At 44.2% G+C, this 17,256-nt stretch overlaps 1 protein-coding gene across 1 annotated transcript in view; it reads right to left on the minus strand.

The window, feature by feature from the left end:
* The window catches only part of LOC141107646 (uncharacterized), a 34,866-nt gene extending 27,030 nt beyond the window's left edge, over positions 1 to 7,836 (minus strand). The window contains exon 1 of the mRNA XM_073598524.1: positions 7,236 to 7,836. Within this exon, the coding sequence (XP_073454625.1) occupies positions 7,236 to 7,461 (226 nt within the window). The 5' untranslated portion in view covers positions 7,462 to 7,836. The remainder of the gene's footprint in view (positions 1 to 7,235) is intronic.
* Between the last annotated feature and the right edge of the window lie 9,420 nt (positions 7,837 to 17,256).

A 17,256-nucleotide genomic window follows, 5' to 3' on the forward strand; every position in this document is an offset into this window, starting at 1 on the left:
TAAGAGGAAACTAAACCTGTCCCTACACTTTCCTCCCTTTTTTTCCTCCACTTTCTCTTACAAATTGTTCAGAGCAGCTTGCAGTATGTCCAAAGGCCTGCTTTAATGGAACAATTAAAAAGGTACTTTTTTTTTCATTCTTTTTTTTTTATTTTTATTTTTTTTATTGAACAATGCTTATTATTCATCAAAGGTATTGCAATGACAAGACAAAATAATGAAAACAATGTGTCTCAAAACCGTAGAGACCAATCAAAAATAAAACAGGTCAGGTGCAACGATAGGTATAGGCAGTGAGTGCATATATGACATGCAATGACTATAGTTTTAACTATTATTAACATTGAGTATTGGGCAAGAAAATTCCAGATCATGGAAGGTAAATCTATATAGTCAGGGTTGAAGAGCTCCAAATATCCCAAATTTTGTTGTACTATTTTTGGACATGCCCTTTGTTCAAACACCAATTTCTCATAGGGCAGAATTTGATTAACCGATTGTATCCATTGGTGAACTGAACAGTGGCGGCTGGTGCTTAAAATTTTTGGGGGGGTGCAAACAAACTGAAAAATTCTGAACCCCCCCACCATCAATTGCAGCCTCACTGTGCCATCAAACGCAGCCACTGTGCCATCAAGCGCAGCCACTGTGCCCATCAAATGCTGCCACTGTGCCCATCAAATACAGCCACTGTGCCCATCAAATGGTGCCACTGTGCACATCAAATACAGCCACTGTGCTCATGAAATGCAGCCACTGTGCCATCAAATGCTGCCACTGTGCCCATCAATCGCAGCCACTGTGCCATCAAACGCAGCCACTGTGACCATCAAACGCAACCACTGTGCTCATCAAACGCAGCCACTGTGCCCATCAAACGCAGCCACTGTACCATCAAACGCAGCCACTGTACCATCAAATGCACCCACTGTGCCCATCAAATGCAGCCACTGTGCCCATCAAACGCAGCCACTGTGCCCATCAAACGCAGCCACTGTACCATCAAATGCACCCACTGTGCCCATCAAATGCAGCCACTGTGCCCATCAAACGCAGCCACTGTGCCCATCAAACGCAGCCACTGTGCCATCAAATGCCGCCACTGTGCCATCAAATGCCGCCACTGTGCCATCAAATGCTGCCACTGTGCCCATCAAATGCCGCCACTGTGCCCAAACGCTGCCACTGTGCCATCAAATGCCGCCACTGTGCCCATCAAATGCCGCCACTGTGCCCATCAAACGCTGTCACTGTGCCCATCAAACACTCCCACTGTGCCCATCAAATGCTCCCACTGTGCCCATCAAATGCTGCCAGTGTACCCCCCCCGCCCGCCGTCTGCCTGGCACTTACCCTGTCTCGGTGTGGCAGCGGGTGACGGCGACGGGCAGTGTGCTCCACTCCTCCATGTCCTCGATGTCTTCTTCTCCTGTCCTGTCCTCCCGTCCTCTCCTATGATAGGCGTCCAATCACAGTTCCTGTCATTTCAGCCAATCAGGTGACAGGTAAGAGACCCAAACACCTGATTGGCGGAGAGGCGGTTCAGTGTTAGGAAAGTGAATATTCATTTGCTTTTCTAACACAGCTGGGTGAACTGCTTGGCGCTCGCTGTTTACCTTTTGGATGCTTATTAGAGCCTATGGCTCTAATCAGGTGCTTAAAAAAAACCCGCCACTGTAATTCAGGCGCCCGAAAAGGGGCCGGGCGCCTGAATAGGGGGTGGCAGCGGTGGCCATGTATAGATTCATGCAATGCATGAATCTATCTATCAGTGATAGAGGGGGTGGCTGGAGAGAGGGGGCGGCGCCCGTGCGCCCTTATGAACTGAAGGAGGGGTAGGCTGAATCAATCAATTTCCCAGCCAAAAAAAAAAGTGTTTCTCTTAATAACGTTCTCATATATCGGGGCTAGATCTCATATAAAAAAACATATAGGGGTTGATTTACTAAAGACAAATAGACTGGGGCACTTGGCAAGTGCAGTTGCACTCACTTTAAATGTAATGTGGTGAAGCTTCACTTTGTAAAGAATACCCAATCAGGTGCAAGGAAAATAATAAAAAGAAAAAAAAAAAAAAACATTTTTGCGTGCACGTGATTGGATGATGGAAATCAGCAGAGCTTCACCACAATTACTAAGCTCGGGGGGAATGAGTGCAACTGCGTTTGCAAAGTGCACCGTCTATTTGCCTTTGATAAATCAACCCCAAGTGAGGGGTTCTCAAATCTGTCTGCAAAAGTGGAACTACGCTTTAAGTAGTTAAAGTACTACAATTCCCTTCCTGCACAAAAGCAAATGCAAACATTTTATCCAAGATAAAACCTGGATATGATTGGAGTAACAGCATCAGACTGGAGTACGTAAAACTTTTAGGTTTTTTTTTTTTCCCTGATCAAATGAAAACTTCACCTGTTTCCTATGGACAGGATCTCTGTGTGTCGTATAGCGGTACAGCATGTTACTCTATGTAAACAGTAACATTACCAGCCCACAGCACAACCGCCAGCTTAGGAATTTATATCCAGATTATAGGGAATTAAGAGGGCAAAGCGCAGGATTTGTATATTCAGTAGATCTGAGAAACTGTGTTTAACGCTGCTGCCTGAAATGACAATAAACTGTTATCATTACATTTTTTATCGCCAAAAGATTTCGGATGTTTAGCGTGTCTATGAACCTTTTACCTTGGACCAGTGCAGAGCTCCCAACTGTCCCTGATTTGATTTCGAGGGACTGTCCCTGATTTGGAGCAATGTCCCTCTTTCCTCCTCATTTGTCCCTCATTTTGGTCTGATCTATATAGTTGTATATAAAATGCACTTTTTATCTTTCAAAAAGTGTTTCCCAGTGCTAAACCTTCATCCAATTTAAAGCCAATATAAAGGAATAGTAGTGGCAAAAAAAAGCACTTGTGGGTTTAACTAATATTTTTTTTTTGTATAATTCATTTTTGAAGGGGGCGTGGCAAGGGGTGTGTCCTATGCCTACATACTTTCACTAATAGGTGTCCCTCATTCCCATCTCAAAAAGTTGGGAGGTAAGCCAGCAGTTCCGGGACAAGGTCATCTAGAGTCCAGGGCGAACATATCAAACTGCCCCCCCACCCCCCTCCCCGAAATCCCGCCAGGAAAACACTGAGCAGTAACCTGCATGCTTATCCCCTAAGCATAAATTCCCCCTTCTTCCATTGCAAATCCACCCCCCTGCTGAAATACCCCCCTCCCAACACAAATACCTCCCAAAAGAAATTCACCCCTCCTAGCACAAATCCTTTACCCCTAAAATTTCCCTTCTTGGTACACATCTTTTCCCCTCCTCCACTTCAAATCCCCCCCCCCCCCAGCAGAAATTGCCCCTCAAATGCCCACTTCTAGCACAAACCTTCTTCCCCCCATCCCCCCTCCTAACACAAATCCCCCCCATATTTCCCCTCCTAGAATAACACTCACTTCATGCTGCCCTCCAAATTCCCCTTCCAAACACAAATCTCCCTTCCCCCAATCTCCTTGCGCCCTCCCAAACATGATACCACAATGCCCAGGGCAGCCACTCCTCCTGACCACCACCCCTCCTGACCACCCCTTGTCCCGGCCATGTATGCCAGTGGTCTCCAAACTGTGGCCTGGGGGCCAGATGCTTGTCCTTATCTGGCCCTTGGGGCACTATTCCTCCCACTGATACGAGCCATTATTCTACCAACAGATATCACCAATGGGGCAATATTTTTCCCGCTGACACCAACAATTGGGTACTATTACTCCCAATGATTCCAATGATGGGACACTGTTATGCCCCGTACACATGGTCGGACATTGATCGGACATTCCGACAACAAAATCCATGGATTTTTTCCGACGGATGTTGGCTCAAACTTGTCTTGCATACACACGGTCACACAAAGTTGTCGGAAAATCCGATCATTCTGAACGCGGTGACGTAAAACACGTACGTCGGAACTATAAACGGGGCAGTAGCCAATAGCTTTCGTCTCTTAATTTATTCTGAGCATGCGTGGCACTTTGTCCGTCGGATTTGTGTACACACGATCGGAACTTCCGACAACGGATTTTGTTGTCGGAAAATTTTATAGCCTGCTCTCAAACTTTGTGTGTCGGAAATTCCAATGGAAAATGTGTGATGGAGCCCACACACGGTCGGAATTTCCGACAACAAGGTCCTATCACACATTTTCCGTTGGAAAATCCGACCGTGTGTACAGGGCATTAGTCCCCCTAATACCAGAAAAATGTCCACTGTTGGCCACAGTCCAGGCCACCCCCCCCCCCTAAAGTTTGAAGAATAATAAACTTTTATTTAGAAAGTTTGGAGACCCCTTTCTTAGACCAAGGCAACACTACCAACGTAAAGACTATTACTACTGCTAGAATTATGATTCCAAAGTTAATCATAATTTTAGCAGAACCATCTTACCAAAACCGTATTGCCAGAACCCAGAATTATGTTACTATGGTGCAACCCTATACCTGGAGCTAGAATCCTGTTACCATAGGCTAGAAACATTTCCAGGATCAGAACTGTAAACCTTAGATCAAATAGGATGTTGTCAAGGGCTGGAACATTCAGGACAAATTACCAGAAACGAGGTCCATCATCGCAAGGGAACCATGTCGATGGAGGTCAGAATTTTTTTGGGATAGATAATAATGTGTTTTCAGTCCTAGAACTCTGCTGGTTAAACTCATGTTAATAGAGCCAGAAGATTTTTATCGGAACCCGAGTCATATAACAAGAACCAGAACCAGTTACCAAAAGCCCAAACCACATAACTAGAACTAAAGTCACGCTATGAAAGCTTGCAACTTGTAACCAGAGGACACAACAATATCAACAAAGCCAATTTAAAAAGGATAGAACATTGCTACCAAAGATTAGATGGACATCAGAAAACCCAATGCCATATCATGCAATCTGGTACCATGTTACCAAAGACCAGAAATACATCACAGAACCCAAAGCCATATTATGCAATCTGTGACCGTATTACCAATGACTAGAATGACATTACAAAGCTCAAAGCCATATCATACAATCTAGGAGTGTGTTACCATATGCCTGAATGACATCACAAAACCCAAAGCCATATCATGCAATCTAGAACCTTGTTACCGAAGATTGCATTGACAACATTGACATCACAAAACCCAAAGCCATATTATGCAATCTAGAACCTTGTTATTAAAGACCAGAATGACATCACAAAACCCAAAGCCATTACATACAATTTATAACCTTGTTACAAAAGATAACATTGACATCACAAAACCCAAAATCCTACCATCCAATCTAGAACCTTGTTACCAAATGCCTGAATGATGTCACAAAACTCAAAGCCATATCATGCAATCTAGAACCACGTTAGCAAAGACAAGACTGGCATCACAAAACCCAAACCCATATCATGCAATCTAGAACTTTGATAGCAAAGATTACATTGACAACATTGGCATCATAAAACCCAAAGCCATATTATGCAATCCAGAACCACATTACCAAAGACCATAATGGCATCACAAAACCCAAACCCATATCATGCAATCTGGAACCTTGTTACGAAATATTACACTAATATCACAAAAACAAAAATCATATCATGCAATCTAGAACCTTTTACCAAAGACCACAATGACATCGCAAAACTCAAAGCTATATCATGCAATCTAGGGGTGTCTTACCAAATGCATAAATGACATCACAAAACAGATGCAATCTAGAACTTTGTTACCAAAGATTACATTGACAACATTGGCATCACAAAACTCAAAGCCATATTATGCAATCCAGAACCATGTTACCAAAGACCAGAATGGCATCACAAAACCCAAACCCATATCATGCAATCTAGAATCTTGCTAGCGAAGATTACATTGACATCACAAAACACAAAGCCATATTATGCAATCAAGAACCATGTTAGCAAAGACCAGAATGATGTCACAAAACGCAAAGCCCTATTATGCAATCTAGAATCACGTTACCAAGATTACATTGACATCACAAAAACAAAAATCATATCATGCAATCTAGAACTTTGTTACCAAAGACCAAAATAACATCACAAAACCTAAATCATATCATGCAATCTAGCACCTTGCTACCAAATAATAGAATAACATCAGAAAACAAAAGTCATATCATGTAATCTAGAACCTTGTTAACAAAGATCAGAATAACATCAGAAAACCAAAGTCTTATCATACAATCTAGAACCTTCTTACCAAAGACCAGAATGACATCAGAAAAGCCCAAAGCCATAAAACGCAATCTAGAACCATGTTACTAAACATCAGAATGACATCACAGAACCCAAAACCATATTATGCAATCTAGAATCACATTACCAAAAAGCAGAAATTACATCACGTAACCCAAAGTCATATCATGCAATCTAGAACCTTGTCATCAAAGACCATATTCATATAATAAAACCCAATCCATATTATTCAATATAGGAGCATGTTATCAGAGACCACATTAACCTCGCAAAAACCCAAAGCCATATCATGCGATTTGGAACCTTGTTACCAAAACCACATTGACATGACCAGCCCCAAAGCCATATCATGCAGTCTAGAACCATATTACCAAAGGCCAGTGCCACATTATCAGGGGCAGAACTTAATTCTAATGCTGAAATCATATAAAAAAGCATCAAACCATGGGGCAATAAAACCGTGCTATCGGAACCACCATATTTAAAAAAAGCAAACGCTTGTTTTACTAAAGACCTAAATCATATCACAAGATCCATACCATACTAGAACCTTATTACCGAAGGCCAGAACCACACTATCAGAACCAGAAGCGATCAGAAGCTATAGTACTAGGCCAAAATCATATCACCAAAGGCCAGAGTCATGCAGCCACAAATGGAGCCATATTTCTTGAGGCACAATCGTGTAAACAGAAGTCTTTTACTAGCATTCAGACCTTGTTACAAGAAGCCAGAACCACATTATCCGGACCAGCAGTATATTATTAAATCTAGAACTATGTTACCTAAGGCAAAAATAATATTATCCTTACCTGTATTCTGGTCATGGAGCTAAAATTGTATTACCCAAGGCCTGAGCCATGTTTTCTTTTGCTAGCTAACCGGCCAAGCTTGGAGTTGTGGTTCCTCTATGGATGGAAGACCGAAGCTTATCTCTTAGCATGTGTCTATTATATATCTATAGATATGCATATAGAAGAGACATTTTATCAGAGGTTCTTACCATCAGGCTGGCATGCATGTAGACCCCTTGTGAGCCAGTCACCTTCTTCCTCTCCACCGTTCTGCTGTGTGCCTTGAAATTCACCCCAAAGCACCGAGGACCCTTCCGTCCTTGTCTCCTCTTCCTCTGTCTCCAGCCGCCCATCTCCAGCTACGTCTCCGGTTCCCAGCAGAGAGTCGTCCGCCACAGCCGATACATCGACCGGGTCTTCGGCATCTGATGCCATAGTGTGTCCAACAATCGTCTTTGCTTTTTTTTTTTTTGTTTGTTTTTTTTTTTTTTTTTTTTACATGGGGTCTTTTGTGGCCCCCAACAACATCCTCATTCGCTCCGGCTCAGCTGATATCCCTCGAAGCGAGCAGCTGAGCTTACGCCGCATTCAGCTTCCTCCCCCCTCCTTCCATTTTTTTTTTTTTCTGCGCTCCCCCTGCCGCTCTTTGCCTCTCCGAGGAGAAAAGCTGTTTTCTCACATTCTCACAAAAGCAGCAGCACTGCCACCTAGCAACCCGGCCAATTAAATTCATTATCCTTGTGCAGGAGTGGCGTGCACGGCTACACGCCGCCTGTCTCTACACACTCGCACACAAGCGCTGTCATTAAACATTAATACATGGACATTTTACGCTGCAACTTTATTACCAATCATCCCTTTGATGATTAAATCATTCTCCCGCATATGGGGTTTAGAGTATCGCCGTGCCGTGTTCAGATCCTTCAACATCCATGCATAAAATTCAGCATTAGTCGGGTCACATGCACACCCAGTGTCTTAATTCACATGCATCGTTTTTAACCACTTCAGCCCCGGAGGGATTTACCCGCTCCCTGACCAGGCCATTTTTTGCGATACAGCACTGCGTCACTTTAACCACTTAAGGACCGGGCCTATTTTTTAGACTTGGTGTTTACAAGTTAAAATCATTTCTTTTTTGCTAGAAAATTATTATAGTTACATAGTTAGTCAGGTTGAAAAAAGACACAGATCCATCTAGTTCAACCATAAAAAAATTTAAAAAATATAATATTATATATTTTTTTTCTAACACCCTAGAGAATAAAAAATGGCGGTCGTTGAAATACATTTTGTCACATCGTATTTGCGCAGCGGTCTTACAAGCGCACTTTTTTTTGGAAAAAATACACTTTTTTTAATTAAAAAATAAGACAGTAAAGTTAGCCCAATTTAAAAAAAAATGTTTTTATATTGTGAAAGATAATGTTACGCCGAGTAAATTGATACCCAACATATCATGCTTCAAAATTGTGCCCGCTCGTGGAATGGCGACAAACTTTTACCCTTAAAAAATCTCCATAGGCGACGTTTAAACATTTCTACAGGTTACCAGTTTTGAGTTACAGAGGAGGTCCGCCGCAGAGACCACTTTTATCTTGAAGCGGACCGCCCGCCGAAGAAGAGGATACCGGGGTTTTGGCAGCTATCTGCTGCCATAACAACGGTATTCCTCTTCAAACAGCCGTTGTATAATGCCGGCGGGCGGTCCGTAAGTGGTTAACTGACAATTGCGCGGTCGTGCGACGTTGTACCCAAACAAAATGGACGTCCTTTTTTTCCCACAAATAGAGCTTTCTTTTGGTGGTACTTGATCACCTCTGCGTTTTTTTTATTTTTTTGCGCTATAAACAAAAAAGACCGACAATTTTGAAAAAAAAAAAAATTTTACTTTCTGCTAAAAAAAAAATTCCCCAAAAAATAAATAAAAATAAAAAAAAAAACAAATGTATTCATCAGTTTAGGCCAATATGTATTCTGCTACATATTTTTGGTAAAAAAATCAAAAAATCGCAATAAGCGTATATTGATCGGTTTGCGCAAAAGTTATCATGTCTACAAAATAGGGGGTTTATGGCATTTTAATTATTATTTTTTTCTTTACTAGTAATGGCGGCGATCAGTGATTTTTAGCAGGACTGCGACATTGCAGCGGACAGATCGGACACCTAACTGACATTTTTTACTCTTTTTTTGGGAACCAGTGACATTATTACAGTGCTAAAAATATGCACTGTCACTGTACTAATGACAGTGACAGGGAAGAGGTTAACATCAGGGGCGATCAAGGGGTTAAATGTGTTACGAGTTTGTGTTTTCTAACTGTATGGGGGACTGTGTGCCAGGAGAAACACACAGATCTGTCTTCCTGCTTAGCAGGATCTTCACTGTTTGAATGGAGATTTGCCCTGTTTACACAGGCAGATCACCGTTCTGTCACTGCGGGGAACAATCGCGGATGGCCAGCGGATATGGAGTTCGCCGGACCTGCTGATTGGCTCCCCCCAGCTGGACAATTGGGAGCGCACGCGCGCCCACAGAAGCGAGTTCACACGCCGACGTACAGCTACGGTGATTTGCGGGAACGAGGCACCTTACCACAGTATAATGACGGCGGGTGGTCGGGAAGTAACAAAAATTGCTAATAAGCCAATCACATGGCAGCAACTCAACGCGTTTAGGCATCTAGACATGGTGAAGATGACTTGCTGAAGTTCAAACCAGGCATTTGAATGAGGAAGAAAGGGGATTTAAATTGTTCCTAAACCCAGGACCCTGCATTCACTATATCTGATCACCCACAATACACAGAACAGGGAAATGCGATTATTTTACTAAGCCCACTTTCACACTAGTTTTAGCGGCGCTTTACCGTCGTTTTAGCGGTGCTTTTCGGCCACTAGTGGGGCACTTTTAACCCCCGCTAGTGGCCGAAAAAAGGTTTAAAGCGCCCGCAAAGTGCCGCTGCTGAATTGATTCACAGGCGCTTCGGGATCGCTGGCCATTGATTTCAATGGAAGGTGGGGTTTTGGGGGCGGTGTATTCAACACTAAGATGCTGCTTGCAGGACTTTTTTTTCCTGTCCTGCAAGCGCACTGCTCCAGTGTGAAAGCACTCAGGACTGTAGAAAAGGCAGTTTACAGGCGCTATTTTTAGCGCAAAAACGCCTGTAAAATGCCTCAGTGTGAAAGTGGCCTAAATATAAACTGCTGAATACCTTTTCTCATCAGCAGTATATAGCAGTCTTGTGACTTCTATCAGTGTCTGGTTAAAGCTTGTAGGAGGAGCTTTGATTCTCCCTTTCCTGTCTTATTATTATTATTATTATACAGGATTTATATAGCGCCCACAGTTTGCGCAGCACTTTAAAACATGAGGGCAGACAGTACAGTTACAATACAATTCAATCAGAGGGGCCTGGTCCTTGGAGCTTACAATCTAATGCCCTGTGCACACGATAGGATTTTCCGACAACAAAATCCATGGATTTTTTTCCGACAGATGTTGGTTCAAACTTGTCTTGCATACACACGGTCAAACAAATCTTGTCGGAAATTCGGAACGTCAAGAACGCGTGACGTACAACATTTATGTCGAGCCGAGAAAAATGAAGTTCAATAGCCAGTGCGGCTCTTCTGCTTGATTCCGAGCATGCATATAATTTTGTGCGTCGGAATTGTGTATACACACGTTCGGAATTTCCGACAACAGATTTTGTTGTCGGAAAATTTGAGATCCAGATCTCAAATTTTGTTTGTCGGAAATTCCGACGGAAAATGTCCGATGGAGCCTACACACGGTCGGAATTTCTGACAACAAGCTCCGATCACACATTTGTTGTCGGAAAATCCTATCGTCTGTACGCGGCATAAGAGGGAGGATCAAGTGATATGAAAGGGGGGATGATCTGATGGAGAAAATAAAAGTACAGTTGTTAGGTGAGGGCCGGACAGGCTTCTCTGAAAATAAGGGTTTTCAGGGATCATCTAAAAGCAAGCAGAGTAGGGGATAGTCGGACAGATTGGGGTAGGGAGTTCCATAGGATAGGAGAGGTTCGGGAAAAGTCCTGGAGACGAGCATGAGAGGAGGTGACAAGGTTCTATGAGGCTGCATGAGCCCTCACCCTCTGTCTGGACAGTGTTGATTGACCCTGTGCTGATCACATGCACTCTCCCAAGAAAAAAATGTAAAAAATTCTCTAAACAATATACACCAAACTGGGCATGTGCAGAGTGACTCCAAAGGCTCTGCCTTATCAGAAGATGAATTGGGGACAGTGGAAGAACGGGAGGATCATAGAAGACAGGATCAAACAGCCTTTTTACACAATGCAGAGGATTAACTCTTAACACGATCAGAATATTCGTAAAAGAAAATACCGCTTTCAAAGCGATCTTACGATAATCTGTTTGTGTTTGTCCGAAGGGACAAACACGGACATTTTTCTCGCGCGATACCAGATCATACAATCTTCGTTTAATCAGTACAGTTTTTGTCCAAAAATACAATACAAATACATTACAGCACATTACATCACTTCTGAATTTTTATTCTGTTGTATGAGAATTTTCAGACTTAACCCGTTTGTTTTCGATATGGAGACTAACATGCAAAAAAAGAAAACAGACAATCATTCGTCCGATAATCTCATCGTGTATACCAGGCTTTAGGTTCCACAGTGGGTATAACAAGCACGCTTTACTGCATATACAGACTGGTTTTACTGCTGTGAGTTTAGTATCACTTTAAGTGACTTTGAACGTGGCATGGTTGTTGATGCCAGACGGGCTGGTCTGAGTATTTCAAAAACTGCTGATCTACTGGGATTTTTCACGCACAACCATCTCTCGGGTTTACAGAGAATGGTCAGAAAAAGAGAAAATATCCAATGAGCGGAGTTGTGTGGAGGAACGTGCCTTGTTGATGTCAGAGGTCAGAGAAGAATGGGCAGACTGGTTCCTGATGATAGAAAGGTAACTGTAATTTAAATAACCAAGCAGTGGCGGCTAGTGGTATATTTGGGGGCGGGGGGGGGCAAACAATGCACCCACACCCACCCCACCCCACCCCCCTCCCCCTGGTTGGTCGGGTTACCCGCATCCACCCACCCTGATGGGTCGGTCGGGTCAGCACACAACCACCAGAACCATTGGTTGGTCAATGAGCCCCAAGGGCGGTGGCTTCGTCCCCTGCGTCTCCTCCAGCGGTCTCCACGTCTCCTCCCTCCTCCTCTCTCCTCATCGTGGTCCAATAGGATTGCTTGTCGCTTTGGCCAATCACATACCTCCCAACATTTTGAGATGGGAATGAGGGACACCTACTAACAAATGTATGTAGGCATAGGACATGCCCCCTACCACACCCCCTTAAAGGAGAATTAACCAAAAAAAAAGATGAACTAAATCCACAAGGACTTTTTTACCACTAAAATTCCTTTATATTGGCTTTTGAAATTTACAAATGCAGCAATTTAGAAATCAGATGAAAGGTTTAGCCCCTGGGAAATACTTTTTGAAAGATAAAAAGTGCATTTTATATACAACTATATAGATCAGACCAAAATGAGGGACAAATGAGGAGGAAAGAGGAACAGAGGGACATTGCTCCAAATTAGGGACAGTCCCTCGAAATCAGGGACAGTTTGGAGCTATGCAATCGGGAAACAGGTCTCAGGAAGGAGCAGAAGGAGCCACACTGGCTATTGAACTTCCTCTTTCTCGGCTCGTCGTACGTCTTGTACGTCACCACGTTCCCACGTTCGTAATTGTTGGCCAACATTTGTGTGACCATGTGTATGCAAGACAAGTTGGAGCCAACAACCTTTGAACAAAATTCCACGGTTTTGTTGTTGTAAAGTCCAATCGTGTGTACGAGGCATTATAGTGTCTACAAACTATGGGATATGTGCTGGAATTTTTGTTCATTCATTTTTTTATACTAGTAATGGAGGCGATCAGTGATTTATAGCGGTTCTGCAATATTGCGTTACATTCTGACAGTAGTTGTTATTTATTATTGTTATTTAGTAGTAGTTATTCATTCATTCATTTTTTTATACTAGTAATGGTGGTGATCAGCGATTTATAGCGGGTCTGCAATATTGCTTTACATTCTGACAGTAGTTGACACTTTTTGGGGACCAGTGACACTAATACAGTGATCAGTGCTAAAAATATGCACTTTCACTGTACTAATGACACTGGCTGAGAAGGGGTTAAACAGCTAGGGCGATCAAAGGGTTAAATGTGTGCCTAACCAGTGTTTATGTGAACTGTGTGAGGTGCTTTTACTAGGGGAAGAGATGGAAAGCAAAGCTATCCCCCCCCCCCTCAGAACAAAGCTCTGCCTTGTGTACATAGGCAGAGCTCTGTTATGTGTGTTTTCCCAACAATTGGCGGGTGCCGGTGTTCTACCGAGAAAGTTCCCCTCGGCGGATAAGGACCCCCCTGTACTGCGCAGGCGCAGCGCTTGCGCAGTACAAGCCGCCAGAAATAGTCGAAGCTGAATAGTTGTAAGTCAGCTGTACACGGCGCCTGTAGCAGGGCCCCTCGCGGGCTCGCTTCGCTCACCATGCTTCAGGCACAGCCTCGCTTCGCTCGGCACTTTTTTATTCTACCTCCATGTCCACTTGGATGGTGGGGCTTGAACCTGGACTCAGGGCGCAGGCGTCATGTACAGCAGACTCAAGGTTTTCAGCTTCGGCTATTTTCAGCGGCTCCGTAGTCGTTCGTACTGCACAAGCGCTGCGCCTGTGCAGTACAGGGGGGTCCTTATCTGCTGGGGGAACTTTCTCAGCAAGACACCTGCGGACATCCATTCGCCGGCACCCACTGATAAGCTTCTGCTGTGGCGAATCACACCAGAAGCGGTGCGCCTCCTACCCGGAAGTGCTGAATCATGTACCAGGTACATGATCTGGCGCAGGAAAGCTGCTTTGCCGCTGTACATCCTTGTGATCCGGTTGGCAAGTGGTTAATGCATATTTTACGGGAATGTGCTTTGTGCTTGATAAACCATTGCGCAATTATTGTGTGACTTAAGACATTGGAACTACCACTATTTCATTCTCTATGGTCTCTGCTTTCAGGTACTGGCTGTGACATCATTGACCATTGCCATATTTGGTCAATGACATCACCAACATTCCCAATCCCTTCTTTACTGGGGCACCACTGGCAGGCGGCGGAATGAGGCTGGGATATGTCAGCAGTGCCGGGACAATGTCACCCAGCGCCCAGGGAAAAGATTCCAAACTGCGCCCCTCAACCCGCTCATGATGTGCAAGCTTCACAAAGCAGTCACTTGTCAAAAATCACTGTCGCTGTCACTAATCCTATCAGCCTTGCAACAGAAGGAAGGCGCCCCCAGTAGACCATTGTGCCCAGGGCAGACATCCCTCCCACCCACCCCTTTGCCCTGGCCCTGTATGTCAGCCATTGTTAGGACAAGCAACGAAAGATTTGTGTGTCTGTTTGTGACACATAAATCTGTCTTACCCATCAACATTTGTCATGTGGGGCTATGCTGGATTTCTAAGGCCTCCTTCACATGGGACGTACTACAGCATTTGCCCATGCGATGCATGTGCTCCATGCATACCTGTGCAGGCAGCTTCATTGCTGTCAATTGGGACACAGACACTGCTCCCAATTTGATATCCTTGAGGGTGCACTGCCCCAAATGCAGACAGTATGAGTTCGGGGACACGCACCCACACAGATGTCAAAATGGAAGCAGTGGCTGTGTCCCAATTGACAGCAATAGAGCTGCCTGCTCGAGGATGTGCGGAACACTTGTGCATTCCCATGCGGGTAAATAAGACCTAGCAAAGGTCAAACCCCCTCCCCCCTAAAGAGTCTTTATGAATTCCACAGAAACTAGACTCTCTTCATGTCCCTGACCTCTAACCAACCCCTAATCCCAAAAGCTGAAGTCCAGGCTAAGCAAATATTGTCTAAAAACAAACAGTCTGTGTATTGTTAGGTGAATCTTGGTGTCCTTCGTGTATTTTCTCCATATACGTGCAGTAATCCAGAATGAAAAAACTCCTGGATTCCCTCTATGATGGAGCTTTTTTTAATAAAGACCAGTCACTGCTGCTCTCTCTCCTTGTGCAGGGTGAGTGGTCTGGTCTCCGCCCCTCCTATAGTTTTCTGCAGACAGCCTGTAGTGGGTGGGGTCTGCTGGGTTCCTCCCACAGCTCTGCTCTCTGCACAGGCTATGTACAGCACAGATACATACCTCCCAACATTTTGAGATGGGAATGAGGGACACCTACTAACAAATGTATGTAGGCATTGGACACCCCCCTCCTGCCACACCCCCTTAAAGGAGAATTAACCAAAAAACAGGTTAATTAAATCCAAAAGGGCTTTTTTACCACTACTATTCCTTTATATTGGCTTTTAAAATGTACAAATGCAGCAGTTTAGAAATGGGATGAAAAGTTTAGCACTGGGAAACACTTTTTGATAGATAAAAAGTGCATTTCATATACAACTATATAGATCAGACCAAAATGAGGGACAAATGAGGAGGAAAGAGAGACAGAGGGACATTGCTCCAAATCAGGGACAGTCCCTCGAAATCAGGGACAGTTGGGAGCTATGCAGATATAGCACAGTCATTGCTACTTTTACAAGGCAATATCTGGATTTGCAAAGGCATTTCATGTACACAAAGTGGACTTATATCCTTTATAGCGGTTGATAACTATACTTAACTGCTTGTTGACTGCCTGACATAGGAAGATGGCGGCAGAGCTGCTCTCCTGTGCTGGATCATGTATCTAGTACGTGTTCTGGCATTTCCAGGGGGCGCGTGGACTGTGCTGTGATTAGTGGTAAGTCGCACTTTTCTTGCTGGTTCGGGGCACACATGTGCGCCCCCCCTGCTGAACTGTGCTATGATTGGACACAGCGTGAGTTTCGCAGCTGATTTCAGCCAATGATGTGGGCTGTCAGCTGGTCGGCTGTGGCCAATTATACATAGAGTTCTGTGTTTACAAAAACGCAGAACTCTGTGTATTGTGAACAGTGATATGGCTGTTTCTTCTTCCTGCAAAGCAGGGAGAAAAAAAAACAAGCCAGTTATTTAATTGTTTGTAAAGGCAGAAGGTATTTTATCTTAATGCATTCTATGTATTAAGATAAAAAACCTTCTGTGTGCAGCAGCCCCCGTCAGCCCCTGTAATATATACCTGAGCCCCATCTCGATTCAGCGATGTTGCAGGAGTGTCTCGCCTGCCCAGGTCTCTCCCTCCTCATTGACTGAAATGGCAGCACAGCGCCATTGGTTCCTGCTGCTGTCAATCCATCAAAGTCAGTAAGCCAATGAGGAGAGAGGGGGGCGGGCCAGACCACGGCTTCGTGTCTAAATGGACACACAGAGCAGCGGCTCGGCTCGTGTGCCCCCATAGCAAGCTGCTTGCTGTGGGGGCACTCAACAGGAGGGAGGGGCCAGGTGAGCCGAAGAGGGACCCGAGAAGAGGAGGATTGGGGCTGCTCTGTGAAAAACCACTACACAGGGCAACCTGTTTGTTATTTTTAAACAAAAAAAAAAATTAGACTTTAGTATCACTTTTAGTAAAATCAGCACACATTACACATTGTTAGGCACACAGTTAACCCCTTGATTGTTCCTAGATGTTAACCCCTTCCTAGCCTGAATCATTAGCACAGTGACAGTGCATAGTATTATCACTGATCACTGTATTACGCTGCGTACACACGACCGGACTTTACGGCATACTTGGTTCGTTAGACCGGAGTCCGTCGGACAATTCGATTGTGTGTGGGCTCCAGCTGACTTTTTTTTCTCAAAAGTTTGAAGGACCTAGAAATGAAACATGTTTCAAATCTTTCCAACGGACTTGAGTCCGGTCGAAAAATCGAAAATCCGCTGCTAGTCCGACGGACAAAAACCAACGCTAGGGCAGCTATTGGCTACTGGCTATGAACTTCCTTGTTTTAGTCCGGTCGTACGTCATCACGTACGAATCCGTCGGACTTTGGTTGATCGTGTGTAGGCAAATCCGTTAATTCGGAAAGTCCGTCGTAAAGTCCGTCGAAAAGTCAGTCGAAAAGTCTGCAGGACAAAGTCTGTCGTAAAGTCCGCTCGTGTGTACGCGGCATTAGTGTCACTATTGATGTCGGTGTCAGTTAGTCTGTTAGTGACCCTCCCAGCCAGTGTCAGATTGCCTGCCATCACAGTCCCACTATAAGTCGCTGA

This window comes from Aquarana catesbeiana, linkage group LG09 (genome assembly GCF_042186555.1).
Source record: "Aquarana catesbeiana isolate 2022-GZ linkage group LG09, ASM4218655v1, whole genome shotgun sequence".
Taxonomy (NCBI): Eukaryota; Metazoa; Chordata; class Amphibia; order Anura; family Ranidae; genus Aquarana; species Aquarana catesbeiana.